The sequence below is a fragment of the Abramis brama genome, assembly GCF_963993115.1.
Source record: "Abramis brama genome assembly, chromosome: 18".
In the NCBI taxonomy this organism is placed as follows: Eukaryota; Metazoa; Chordata; class Actinopteri; order Cypriniformes; family Leuciscidae; genus Abramis; species Abramis brama.
In genome coordinates this window covers 32957444-32972326 of record NC_139980.1, presented here as the reverse complement: position 1 = coordinate 32972326, position 14883 = coordinate 32957444, and the positions used below count along the sequence as shown (strand labels likewise).

Here is a 14883-nt window from a genome sequence, read left to right as displayed (position 1 = left end):
GCAAATGACTACCAAGTGGCACAACTGGTTCTCAATGGTGTAAAATGCTGGTTAAGACTACATACAGTTTTTAATAATTGTAACTGATACAGTACCAGCATTCACAGGGATGTTTATTTCACTATGAAGAGAGAATCTGTACTGACAGATTTCCAGCAAATTACACCCATCATTCAAAATTCAACATTTTGAAATGTTTTCAGCAGAACTGACAGTGAAGTGCGAGTGTGATTTACTCACGGTGAGAGCGACAGATCCCAGCAGAAGCACCACAGAGTACACGAGTCCTCGACTGTTTATCATCACCTGTACAGAGGACCAAACAACATCATCAGTGCAGTGAACACAGCTCAGCAGAAGAAGGAGCACAGCTTGATCTCTGAAACACAGAAGAGGTTTAGCCAAAGCTCGATGTGCTTACGACTGATCCATAATTGACTGCCATGGTCTGCAACGCCCAGGGCACGCCGAGTCCCACCAGAATATCAAACACGTTACTGCCGATAGTGTTGGACACGGCCATGTCTCCCAGACCTACAGAAACAGAAGATTGAACAAAGCAATGTCAACTCCTCTCCGAAAGATTCAGAGGTCCAGTGCGATGTTTATAATGCAAACTTTCAGAGTGGTTGTATATTCATTTGCATACGGCTGTTGGAGAGCAATGTAAAAACAAGTCAGCAGGAAAACTAACACAGGGTTCATACAGATTCATTAAATGACTTTTCAAGCACTTCTTTTTTGGATTTCAAGTACATGAGCTCAGTATCGGTGCAATCCCTGTTTTTAAAGGGATGGTTCGGAGTAAAATCAACCTAGGGTCCTTTGCACTATGACCTCGAGCCAAATTCTGGGCATTATTAGTGGGGTAATTTACGAGATACATCCTTGGATCCATTAGCGCCTGCACTAAGCCATTCGGCTGATATCTCTAAATAAGCTCTAACTTTAATAATGTTCGACCAAGGGAAAAAAGGCAATTCAAGCACTTTTCAAGTACCTCTTCAAAAATATGACTGTTTTCAAGGGTTTTAATCCAGGATTTAAGTTTCAAAAAGTCAAATTCAAGAACTTCAAGCACTTTAAGCACCTTGTACGAACCCTGCCAACAACAAAAAGTAACTTACAAAGTAAAACTCCAAAAGTGAAAATAGCAAAAAAAGTAATGAGCAACAATAAATAAAGTCAATAAAAAATAAAGTAAAAAAGTATGTTAATTACACGTTTTTCAAAAGCAATGCAAAACTCCAAAACAACAGAAAAAAGTTGCCAAAATAGAACATTTTAGCAAAATTAAAACAAGAATATATAAAATAAAATAAATTAAATATTTAGTCAAATGCTGCTGTTCATCATTATTAAAACATTGTTCCTTTTCTTTAATCATCCTGCTAAAAAAAAAAAACATTGTCTCAAAACAGTGACTAAAACAAATAAAAGAATAATAATAATACATTATTTTTATTATTATCATTATTTATAATAACACATATGTATTAATAATTATTTTATTAAATAATTTAGTTTGAGCATCCTGCTAGAAAAAAAACATTGACTCAAAAACATAATAATAATACATTATAATTAATGTTTATTATTACTTATTATTATTACTAATGTTTATTATTAATTATAATACATACATATTTATTATTCATTATTTTATTAAATAAACAATTATTTAGTCAAATGCTGCAGTTCATCATTATTAAAACATTGTACATTTTCTTTAATCATCCTGCTAGAAAAACTAATAAAATATAATAATAATCATAATAATCATATTTAATAATAATAATAATAATAATACATTATTATTATTATTATAATCTATAATAATAAATGTGTATTAATTATTTTATTAAATCCTTTTTGTCTGAGCATCCTGCTAGAGAAAACATTGGCTCAAAAACATTCATAATAATGATAATAATAATAATAATAATAATAATAACATTATTATTATTATTAATTTTTATTATTACTGATGTTTATTATTAATTATAATACATACATATTTATTATTAATTATTAATGATTTTATTACATTGTCATATTACATATAAACTTTTGGCTCAAAAAATTGGCTCAAAAACACTGACTATAAAAAATAAATTTTGTGCCAGAAATTACACATTTAACATTTAACTTTTAGATACATACATATAAACTTGTAGTAATGTAGTATGAGCTTCAATATTTTTCGAGTGCAAGGGATTGTGGGTAACATCAGCCGTTCTCTGATGCACAGATGGCACTGAGATGCAGCCCATGTGATTGATAGTGACACAGGAACAGGAAATCACATGATCAGAAACATTCAGCCGCAGTTTTATTGATCGGCCAGTAGCTGTCGAGATCAGAACGGCACGATCGATCTACCTTGACGAGCCACGATCAGACTGGCGATACAGTCCGGGACGCTCGTGCCCGCGGCCAGGAACGTGATGCCCATGATGACATCAGGAATACCGAGTGTGTATCCGATGATCGTCACCTGAGGGACAGCGAGGGGAGGGAGATAAAGGGTTAGTTCACCCAAACATGAAACTTCTGTCAGTAATTACTCTCCCTCGTGATATTTTTTATTAAATCTGAGAGCTGTCTCACTCCTCCATAGGTTATTGAAACTTGTCCAGAAAGTTAGTAAAGACAATAGGCGCGTTTCCATTACAGATTTGCGTAAAACTTTTGCGATTTTTTCTATTTTTTTACGCGGCTAATGTTTAAAATAGTCCAAGTGACTTAAGTTTATCAAGCGACGAGAATACTTTTTGTGCGCAACAACAAACAAAAATAACGACTTTATTCAAGTCTTCATTTTCTTCTGTGTGTCTCTGAGTGAGTTCACGTAGTGTAACAGCGCAGCGCTTCTGAGTTGTACGTCAGAACGTAGGCTCAATATTGGCCAGCATCACACGCATCACACACATGACCAGCGTCGGCCAATAGTGAGCCTGCGTTACACTACGCGAACAGCTTGGGATAATGATATGGAAGAGAAGAGATGGTTGAATAAAGTCATTATTTTTGTTTTTTTTGCGCACAAAAAGTATTCTTGTAGCTTGATAAACTTATGGTTGAGCCACTGGAGTCACTTGGACTATTTTAATCATTGTCTTTACTAACTTTCTGGGCCGGCAAGTTTCAATTACATAGAAGCCTATGGAGAAGTGAAACAGCTCTCAGATTTAATCAGAAATGTCTTACAGTTTTTCTCCATTGGTTTGGCTCATTTCTTGAAACAGAAATTACATTCTCAAAACAACATGGACAAACCTCCAAACCACTTGGCAATTGTTCACAACAGAATTGAATTTCTCATTCATTTCATCAAATTGCAAATGTCTAAGTACATGTCTCAATGTTTCAGTACATCTTTGCAAATTATTAAGTACAGGTAGACTACATTTAGCACAAATTCCAAGTGAATAGATCTTGTTGATCTAAACTGATTGTTGATTCTCAGTCTAATGGTTGTTCACTCCAAAACGTGTCAGCGTCATTTCATTGTATAAGTCAACACATGCACAATAGTCTGTTCAATTGTCAAAATTAGTCAAGAACATAATACCATGAATATTATGCTCAAACACTCTCCACCTCCAAGAGAGTGTATATAATCCAAGTCCAAGAGAGAATATATAATATTATTGGCCACTGGGCCGGTGGATGTCCCAGGCCAGCGAGGAGGCAATATAACTATGTGTGCTGCCATATCTGACAATGGTGTGGCCACTCACATCCCCAGTCTTGGCCCATACAATACACAGAAGCTCCTCATCTTCTTGGACCGCCTTCATTTTGATTTGATCCCTGAAAATGAGAGAGGTCTCGTAGGGCCTCACCTACCACAATATGTCATTGTATGGGACAATGTGAATTTCCACCGTGGCCCGCTCATCAGGGCCTTGTTCACTACTCATCCAAGGATGGTCATGGTGTTCCTACCACCTTACTCTCCTTTCCTCGATCCTATTGAGGAGTATTTCTCTGCTTGGAGGTGGAGAGTGTATGAGCATCAGGCTCAAGATCAGAGGTCCCTGCTCCATGCAAATGGGATGGTTGGGGATGGTTGCGACATGCACGCCGTTTCTTCCCTCGTTGCTTCGCAAGCACGAGGGTGTTTACAGCACTGTAGGCTGCATATCTTTTTCATTGTTTTTTGTTTGTGTTTATATTACAGTATATTATGCTGTATACATTTTCTTTTTACTCTGATGTATGGAAGTTACTTTATGTGTGTGAATGATAATGGTTACAATTTCCTTGGCAGTATGAGTGCAATGTGTGATGTCAAACCTTGGAGGCTACTCTTACCCTAAAATCCTATTTCTTTTTTTCAGTTTTATACACAATTGTATTCTGTTAGCTAGACAAAAAACAGTACAGTAACCATTGTCAATGAAGGACTGGGCTAAGACTGAAAGGTGGACATGAGGGATATTTCAATGGTCCTCTGCCATAGTGACAAAACATCTAAACATTTTGCCTTGCAGTGCTTACACAATGCCAAAGGGACGAAGCATTTTGGGGGCACTGACTGTTTAAATGAGAAGGAAATGTAGTTTTGACACATGAGTGAACTGTTTTGGGAGAGGTATGAGTTTTTGCAGGTGAACCATGGTGTTGTGCCGAACCATCCACGTTATTTTGGCAAAAGCACCAAGAGTGTTGAGAACGTCCGGTCTGTTTCAAGAAATGAGCCAAAGCAATTGAGAAGGATCTTTGCCATTTTCGTGGCACTGACTCTTTATATGGGAAACAAATTTAGTTTTGAAGCATGAGTGAACAGTTTTAGGAGAGATATGAGCTTTTGCAAGTGAGCTATAGTGTTGTGCTGAACTGTAAGACTGTTTTGCCAAATGATCTTAGAGTTTTGAGAATGTAATTTCTGTTTCAAGAAATGAGCCAAACCAATGGAGAAAAACTGTAATTTGTGTTCTGAAGATAAACGAGAGTCTTACGGGGTTGGAACAACATGAGGGAGAGTAATTACTGACAGAATTGTCATGTTTGGGTGAACTAACCCTTTAATAAAAACTAGAAAGACAAATCAACGAGAGAAAGAGAGAGAGAGAGAGAGAGAGAGAGAGAGAGAGAGAGAGAGAGAGAGAGGGAGAGAGAAATACGTATCGCACATACCATCCACACCATAAAGTAGGAAAAAACTGCGATCCAGACGGTGGAGAGGATGAAGGATAGCATGAAGTATTTCTCCCAGCGAGACTTGGCACAGTTTGGGATGGTGAAGAACAGGATCAACAATAACGGCCAAGAGATCAGCCATTTAGTCGTGTTCACGCAGCCGCCTGAAACACACATACAACTAACATGATTAGAGACTGTTTTAAAGGGATATTGAAGTATAAACTCACTTTCTGTTCTCGTTTACAGTCAGATACGAAGCACGATAGTGTTTCCCGAGCTTCAGTTGAGTTTAACCAAAACTATTCCTTTAAAATGCTCATGTTTGCTGCTAAAATGCACCATTATGAGGAACATTTCTTTAGTAATAAGTAATAAGCACCATAAAAAATAAAGAAAGAGTAACAAAAAGTGTTACCTACATTTTTAAATAGTGATGTAAATGTATAAATTTGATAGACAGACAGACAGACAGACAGATAGATAGATAGATAGATAGATAGATAGATAGATAGATAGATAGATAGATAGATAGATAGATAGATAGATAGATAGATAAATAGGACAGACAGACAGACAGACAGATAGACAGACAGACAGACAGATAGGACAGACATACAGACAGACAGACAGACAGACAGATAGACAGACAGACAGACAGACAGGCAGACAGACAGATAGATAGATAGATAGATAGATAGATAGATAGATAGATAGATAGATAGATAGATAGATAGATAGATAGATAGATAGATAGATAGGACAGACAGACAGATAGACAGATAGACAGATAGATAGACAGATATATAGATAGATAGATAGATAGATAGATAGATAGATAGATAGATAGATAGATAGATAGATAGATAGATAGATAGATAGATAGATAGATAGATAGATAGATAGACAGACAGACAGATAGGACAGATAGATAGACAGACAGACAGACAGACAGACAGACAGACAGACAGACAGACAGACAGACAGACAGACAGACAGATAGATAGATAGATAGATAGATAGATAGATAGATAGATAGATAGATAGATAGATAGATAGATAGATAGGACAGACAGACAGACAGACAGACAGACAGACAGACAGACAGACAGACAGACAGACAGACAGATAGATAGATAGATAGATAGATAGATAGATAGATAGATAGATAGATAGATAGATAGATAGATAGATAGATAGATAGACAGGACAGACAGACAGACAGACAGACAGACAGATAGATAGATAGATAGATAGATAGATAGATAGATAGATAGATAGATAGGACAGACAGACAGACAGACAGACAGACAGACAGACAGACAGACAGACAGACAGACAGACAGATAGATAGATAGATAGATAGATAGATAGATAGATAGATAGATAGATAGATAGATAGATAGATAGATAGATAGATAGATAGACAGACAGATAGGACAGATAGATAGATAGACAGGCAGACAGACAGACAGACAGACAGACAGATAGATAGATAGATAGATAGATAGATAGATAGATAGATAGATAGATAGATAGATAGATAGATAGATAGATAGATAGATAGATAGGACAGACAGACAGACAGACAGACAGATAGACAGATAGATAGATAGATAGATAGATAGATAGATAGATAGATAGATAGATAGATAGATAGATAGACAGATAGATAGACAGACAGATAGGACAGATAGGTAGACAGACAGACAGACAGACAGACAGACAGACAGACAGACAGACAGATAGATAGATAGATAGATAGATAGATAGATAGATAGATAGATAGATAGATAGATAGATAGATAGATAGATAGATAGATAGATAGATAGATAGATAGATAGATAGATAGGACAGACAGACAGACAGACAGACAGACAGACAGACAGACAGACAGACAGACAGACAGACAGACAGACAGACAGATAGATAGATAGATAGATAGATAGATAGATAGATAGATAGATAGATAGATAGATAGATAGGACAGACAGACAGACAGACAGATAGATAGATAGATAGATAGATAGATAGATAGATAGGACAGACAGACAGACAGACAGACAGACAGACAGATAGGACAGACATACAGACAGACAGACAGACAGACAGACAGACAGACAGACAGACAGATAGATAGATAGATAGATAGATAGATAGATAGATAGATAGATAGATAGATAGATAGATAGATAGATAGATAGATAGATAGATAGATAGATAGATCACCTGGGAATCTGAATGGAGAGGTGAGTTCACTCTCTTTCTCTTCATTGGTTTTGTCTTCTGGTACGTTTCCATTCTCGATGTCGGGCTTCCCGTCCACCACAGCCGTCTCCACTCCATTGGCTGACTGGACCAACCTCTGACGCTACACACACACACACACACATATATGTTGGGTTTCCAAGTTTTATGGGGACTTTCCATAGACATAATGATTTTTATACTGTTTATGTTCGCTGATTAATGTTTAAATGTGAATTAAAGCCTAAATTCAATCTGTTCATCATATAGTGGTAGTTGTGTAGCTGTCAATGGATGGACAGAAAACTCTCAGATTTCATCAGAAATATCTTCATTTGTGTCCTGAAGATGAACGAAAGTCTTACGGGTTTGGAAAGAAACGAGGGAGAGTAAGCAATGACAGAGATTTCATTTTTGTGTGAACTAACCCGTAATACTACACCATTCAATGACATGCTAGAGAATTGTGTGCATTCAACCGTTTTTCGAGGGTCTTTTTCTGTTCCGGCGCGACAGTGACCCAAAGTGAGATCTATATGAAAATGATTTACTGACTCCGGTGTCAGAGTAAACCTTTGGGATGAATTGGAGCCGTCTAAACATCACAAGCAATATTTTCGAATAAAGCAGCATTTCCATCCTATGTGTGTTGAGGGAACAAAATCCTCACTTCTGAGGAAACTGATGGACAAAATAAAAATGGAAATGAAAGCTGCGTCCACTGAGGACGTCATTGTGACTCCTTTACGAAATATAATAAATTACTTCAAATTGCTTTAGAAATATTTAGAGGAAAACAAAACAGCCTATCCTTTTGGGTTATTGTAATAATTTCATTATTAAGTTACTTGTGCATATGCATAATTACTGTACGTTTACACTGAACAGAATTTTCATTATTGGATGAACTAACCCTTTAAAATTTTATCTCACAAAGAAATGTCCAGATATCTTTTTAACTTTTTAAGATTTTATATTTCTTTGATGGTCAATAATACAAAAAAAAAATATATAATAATAATTATGAAATATAAAAACATTTAAATGTATTTATTTGGGAGTTTTGTAAGTTTCATAAGAATCACCCTTTCACATCTTTAATTCAGCTGCTAATATGTTTTTGCGGTCTCACAGTGTGGTCTGTACAGTCAGGCGTCTGTACCTCGGTTATAATGAGCCGGCTGGCCATGCGCAGGCGAGTCTTGGGGCCGAAGTGGTTGGTGACCATCACACGCAGACCCGCCTCAGGGAAACGGTAATTCGTCGGACTGGCGTTGATGATTTCATCAACCATCACCACCGAACCTCGGCTGTAGATCTTACTGGACTTGACTTGAGAAAGCCAATCGAATATATATATATATAAAAAAAACACACAGAGCAAATTATGACTGATATTCTTTCTTGATATTCTAAAATAACGTGTTTCAGCTCTTATATGAAACATTTCCTCTGCTATCTATTAGATGTTTGCATCAGAATGAGAGTGTGCAGACTATAGTTCATGCAGAAAGGTTTAGTAAGACTAAACAGACAGGCAGGGTTAAAGGTGAAGATACTGATGCCAGAAACAGATGGAGGGAGTGAAGAGACGGAAGTGATAGTTACTGTACCTCTCAGAAGCAGAAAGAGGAAAAAGTGCTGAGATCTCAAGAGCTGGAAAAACAAACACCTCTCGAATCTGCTTTAATACTGAAGCAGGAGAGCTTTCCTCTCGCAAAGACCACAGACACATTCAGCTTTTCAGAGCATGTACAATAAATAAGAAAGTCTCAGATCAAGATGTCCAAGAAATCTATCTGTAAAATACACCAAACTGTTTAATTTTGACCAATTGTTCTATTTTATATGTTGATTTAGTAATTTTTTTTATTATTTTTTTTTTATATATATATATATATATATATATATATATATATATATATCAGGGTTTCCGTTGTCCGGTAATTACCGGACATTGGCCGGAAAAAAAATGAAATGTCCGACAAAATTAAATCTCTCCGGTCAAATTGTCCGATTAAAATTGCCTAATAATCCCGCCCCCCTAACACAATCTGAATTTGAGAATAATCCTAAAACGTATAAAGCAAAAATACACCGACCTTTGGCTATGTTATAAAGGAACAGGCTCTACCGTTTGAAAGTTATTAAACATTATTACATGGCTTGGTTGAATTCCAATGTGGAATGCGGTCTGTTATTTCTTGATATCAGACCGCTGCGAAGCACTAGCGGCGCCAGGATTTTGATTGTAGGTGGGCCTCCAGAAAACTGGATGGGCCAGTTAAAATAAGCCAAAAAATAAAATAAAAAAATAAAAACGGGTTCCCCTTCATCTCCGTTTCAGCGCTTTTCTGAGCACTGAGGACAGCGACTCAGTAGCCTACCTGAATTGAATGCGTAATTAGCATAGGTAAAAAAATAATAATAAAAAAACCTTAAACAGGATTTTTTTTGTTGCTTTTTTAATACAATTACAATTTCATTTAATTTATTGTTTAATAAAATTATAGGCCTATTATTTTTAGTTTATTAACAGCAACAACAGCTGTAAAGATGAAGTTGACGATCGCCATCTCCGTAGTGAACGCGCCTATAGAGAGAAATGCACATCATGGATTACATAATCAGAGAGTAGCCTATTTCTTTTCGTTTTAAATTGTTAAAAATACATTTCAAGCTTTCTTAAGATATATTTCATGTCTGTGAGGCCTACGCTGAGTTTCGTTAAATTAGGATGAGATGCGCTCCCGTTCACGAGCAATGCAAGTGACCGCGCGGGTGCCTGCATGATTAGGCCTATCATCTGCTATATTTGACTTCTTATTTATTAAATCCAGGCAATTGGTTGATAATTTTTTTTTATTAAAATTAAGATACAATTTATACAAAACTAAATTCACTTCAAAAAAGTCTTTCTACAAAACAAAACTTAATTAAGTGGTCAAAATCATGTCTGACCCGCTCCATGTCTCTCGATATTGCGCATCCTATCTTACTCGTGCGGTTCACTTTTCATAATCAACATAAATTAAAAAATAACATTATAATATTTTAACAAATATTAAACTAAATGAGCTTATTTAATGGCTACAACACGTATAGTAGACCTAGACTCTCTATTTGTACAAATTGCTGCACATTCATTTTATTCTGAATTTTGCACACATAAGTTGAAAGGCATTTGTTTGTGCATGCATAGCAAAACATATCTGCAACATTTATCAAGTTCACTGATAATTATGCACGCATTTATTAATTATTATCTTAATGAATAATTAAACAAGGACGAAGCATATAAACTGCGTTGTTTGTTTAGAATGGAATGGATCGCAAATAGATCCGAATGAAGAAACGTACAAAACCATAGTAGAAAATGTTTTTTTCCGTCTATTTGAAAGTTAGGCTAATAAACATGTTGCATTCGGCCTGATTATGTCATTTTTTAAGTTACATAGCCTGCATCCAGTTTTCCTCAACTTGACTAATTAAGAGGCGATATTTGACCGGCATATCATCAAAATGTCCGGAAAACGAAACCTCTGCCGGTCACTTTGACCGGCACCATTTTTTTCTAGCGGAAACTCTGATATATATATATATATATATTCATATTAACCTGTATGTACTATTTCAATCCTTTTATTTTAGGTGTGACATATTAAGATCTGTCCAGGGACAGCAGATGTAAAATAGCCTTTTGGCTAATTCTGGCACACTATACATTTATTTATGTATTCTTAGTGTGCATTGTACCTGTTGAATAAACCTAAAATAAAATAAAATAAATGTCATTTTTGTTTTCATGTTGCTTTCATATGTTGATATTTTCTTGATATTTAACAACCTAAACTAACCTTGCCAAAACTGGTCAAATTATAATGATCTGATATTTTAAAAAAATCTGAATCTTACTGGCAAAAATGCCAATAAAAAAATAAGATAACTAATAATACAAGATTATGCTTAATTGCTTAAGATTGTTTTTTATATATATAAAAAAAAAATATTGGTTGCTTTTTTTAAATGAATAATAATAGCTTTTTAATAAGAATTGTATTTCTTCATTATGCAATATCTATCTATCTATCTATCTATATGAAAATAATTACATACATTTTTAGAATATGATATATAATTTAAAATGTGCAAATGAAAACATTAATCTAGTCACTATGTATGAACAGCATTTTTAATAAAAATAAATAAATAAATAAGTTACCTCAGACACCCCAGAAAGATTATAATCTTTATTTTTAGATGTCTGTAGCATAACTGACTGTATTTAGTACTTGCAGAACTGGACATTTTTTTAAGAAATTCAAGTAAAGTCACTAGGCGTGTTTCCATTACAGATTTGCAAAAAATTTCTAAATGTCGAGAAAAAACTATTGCGAAATGACGGCGTTTCCATTAACCGATGTTATGCGACTAAAACTTCATTTTTTCCTCTCGCGATACGTAAAATCATTCCAAAAGTCACAGCAACGGACGTTGGTAGGTTTATGTACTACATCCCAGCCACTGCACTGCACTGTAAAAAATCCAACTCGCAAATTGTTTACTCAGCTTAAGATTATAAGTTGAGTAGGCAAATGTATGAGCGCAAAGTTGAGTTAACTTATAAAAACTATTTAACTGCATGTTTACTACTATTTTGTCCAATGAACACAAACAATTAAGTTGAAAAAACTTAATGTTTTGATTTCTGCATTCGAATGTTTAACTTCCTGTTTTGGCGCATGTGCAGTCAGTCTCTCTGTCAGTTGCTTGCGCGGGGTTTCCTCAATCAACCACGCTATCGAGAAATGGAAATCATCTCTGGTTGAGGTAAGTTTTCTTTTGCTTTATGAACGAAAATAAGCTACATTAAATGCACATATATGTTGGTAAAATATAGTATTATGTTAAAATATATTTTCTGTGGAGACAATAAGTGTCTGTTGTTAGAGATTATCCGCGTAGCACATTGCTAACCTTATTGACACCTAATGTTAGAATAAAGCGAAGAAACATGCTTGAATGAGAAAAGACAGGGATGTGCCCGATGTTTAAAATGTTAAGCTCAGTAAGTCGTGAAAAAAGACTCAAATGTGGTGCTTGCCCTGATTAAAAAGCTGTTTCTCTCGGACAAAATGTGAGAATTCAGTTATCTTTCACGGCTTATTGCTAATTAATAGTGAAATACACACACAATTATATCAAAAACCCCACCATGTGTAACGTTAACGTTAGTATTCATGTAAACGCAGTCGGTTAATGTTGTGAAATCCACGTTTCAGTATTAGATCTGTACAATAGCTCTTAAAGTGACAGTAGTCTATTAAATTATATTCAATTTCAAGTTTATTTGTCATATAAATGTCAGTGACAGTGTGTACATGCATACGTTGAGGCTCAGGCATTCAACAGTAGTTCAAAATAATTCAATATAATACAATTTAGAGGAAATATATATATATATATATATAGGCCTATATGCAACACAAATGTTGTTAAAAATGTATGTTTGCTTTGTATATTAAATAATAGTGTGTGTGTGTGTGTGTGTGAAATATGTTCACTGCTCTATAATAACTTAACTATACTTAACTATAATTAAAACAGTGAAAACTATGAATTGATTCTCTTTCACATTTGATTTTTCCATGTTTTTACTAAATGTAAATTAATGTACTGTAGATTTTTTTATATGTATCTTTGTTCTGTTGTATTTGTCCCGTTTAGACTAAAGAACATCAGTAAAGCAAAAACAACCTCTGATGTGCTAAAACAGTGGCCTTTGTTTTTGAAAGATCAGGTGAGTTTATAATTTTTAGTTAGGCCTACACTTAATTCTTACTGTTTTAACAATGTTTTTTTTCCAGGGTCGGTGCTGAGTATTACAAGATCACACAAACTTATCCAAAAAGCACCTTTTTCTCTTTGTTAGATGAATACACATTTAATTGTACAAAGCAAGTGGTGGAGCGTATGAGATGAGATAAAGATCCTCCTTGACCAACTTAATCATCAGGTAATTATTTAACATGTGGTAATCTCTTTTTCAAGATAATTCCCAATGCTTCTCTTTGGATAATAATATGCATATAACTTGTTCCATATTTGTTTTCTGTCTTTCAGACACAGAAACTCCAATGGGCTTGCTCAAAAAAAGGCTACAACTCTCAGAGCTCTACCTTTGTTTATGATGAAAACATTTCAGGATTTTTCTTCAAATAATGGACTTCAATTGTAACCAACGTTTTGAAGTCCAAATCAATGCCATTTCAAAGGTCTTTGAAGTGCTTCAACGAGCTGAGCATGATCACAGCTGAGGATTAGGGTCTTATCTAGCGAAACGATCGGTCATAAAAAAAATGTATATACTTTTTAACCACATTTGTTCGGATCGAGCTGATCGTATTGAGCTGGGAACTACGTCATCACGTTGAAAGGAAACGCTTGACGGCGCCGGCGGAAATACGGGAAATACCCATAGATGGAAGTACCGTTTGTAAACAGTGGGGCGGTACTTCTGCCAGCGCCTGCGCCGTCGAGCGTTTCCTTTCAACGTGATGACGTAGTTCCCAGCTCAATCCGAACAGCTCGATCTGAACAAATGTGGTTAAAAAGTATATAATTTTTTTTTTTTTTTTTAAATGACAGATCGTTTCACTAGATAATACCCTAATCCTCAGCTGTGATCATGCTCAGCCCGTTAAAGAACTTCAAAGACCTTTTAAAACGGCATTGATTTCAATTCATGATTTCCATGAAGTCCATTATTCGAAGAAACATCCAGAAATGTTTTCCTCAAAAACCTTAATTTATCTTCCACTGAGGAAAGAAATACATGGATATCTTGGATGGCATTGGGGTGAGTAAATTATTAGGAGATTTTCATATATATATATATATATATATATAAACTCTTCCAAACTTTATAATGGCAGTGATATAGTGGCAGACTTGAGGGTGAGTAAATCATCATGGGCTAATTTTCATCTTTGGGTAAACTTTCCCATAATACTGATATCATGGCATCTAACAGCACAGGTGCAGGAAATTGGAAGATTCCGTTAATCAGTTTTAGTTCTATGGCTGAATTTGAACAAGCTTAAAAATACTTTTCAAGTGAAGTTACATGAGCACATGTTTATGGTCACTCTGTGGTCTAATAATAATTTGACCCTAATTTTATGCTGATTTATTTTCTACTGCAGGACACAGAGCCAGAAGACATTCACAAGGGGAGAAGAGAGGATCTTAACTATTGTTGAAGATGGTGTTGTCACTGTCCACTCAAACCCAAATATAAGGTGCCTCTTTGTAGTACTATAAGATCAGATTAGGCTGGATAATGTGCAAGAACTTTGCCACAGGTTACTCTCCTATTTGGCTTGATTTATGCCCTCAATGTGAACTATCCTAAATTATTAAAATACACTTTTGACTAAATTAATAATTGTTTATTGGTCTTGACCTAAAGTGCTCAGCAATAGTCC

At 35.2% G+C, this 14883-nt stretch overlaps 1 protein-coding gene across 1 annotated transcript in view; it reads right to left on the bottom strand.

The window, feature by feature from the left end:
• Positions 1 to 14883, bottom strand: part of slc24a4b (solute carrier family 24 member 4b) — a 57280-nt gene that overhangs the window by 6623 nt on the left and 35774 nt on the right. Inside the window, exons 11-16 of the mRNA XM_084090548.1 lie at positions 8559 to 8728; positions 7379 to 7520; positions 5146 to 5312; positions 2383 to 2497; positions 422 to 534; positions 241 to 306 (exon numbers count right to left, since the gene is read on the bottom strand). Coding sequence (XP_083946674.1) covers positions 241 to 306; positions 422 to 534; positions 2383 to 2497; positions 5146 to 5312; positions 7379 to 7520; positions 8559 to 8728 — 773 coding nt within the window. The remainder of the gene's footprint in view (positions 1 to 240; positions 307 to 421; positions 535 to 2382; positions 2498 to 5145; positions 5313 to 7378; positions 7521 to 8558; positions 8729 to 14883) is intronic.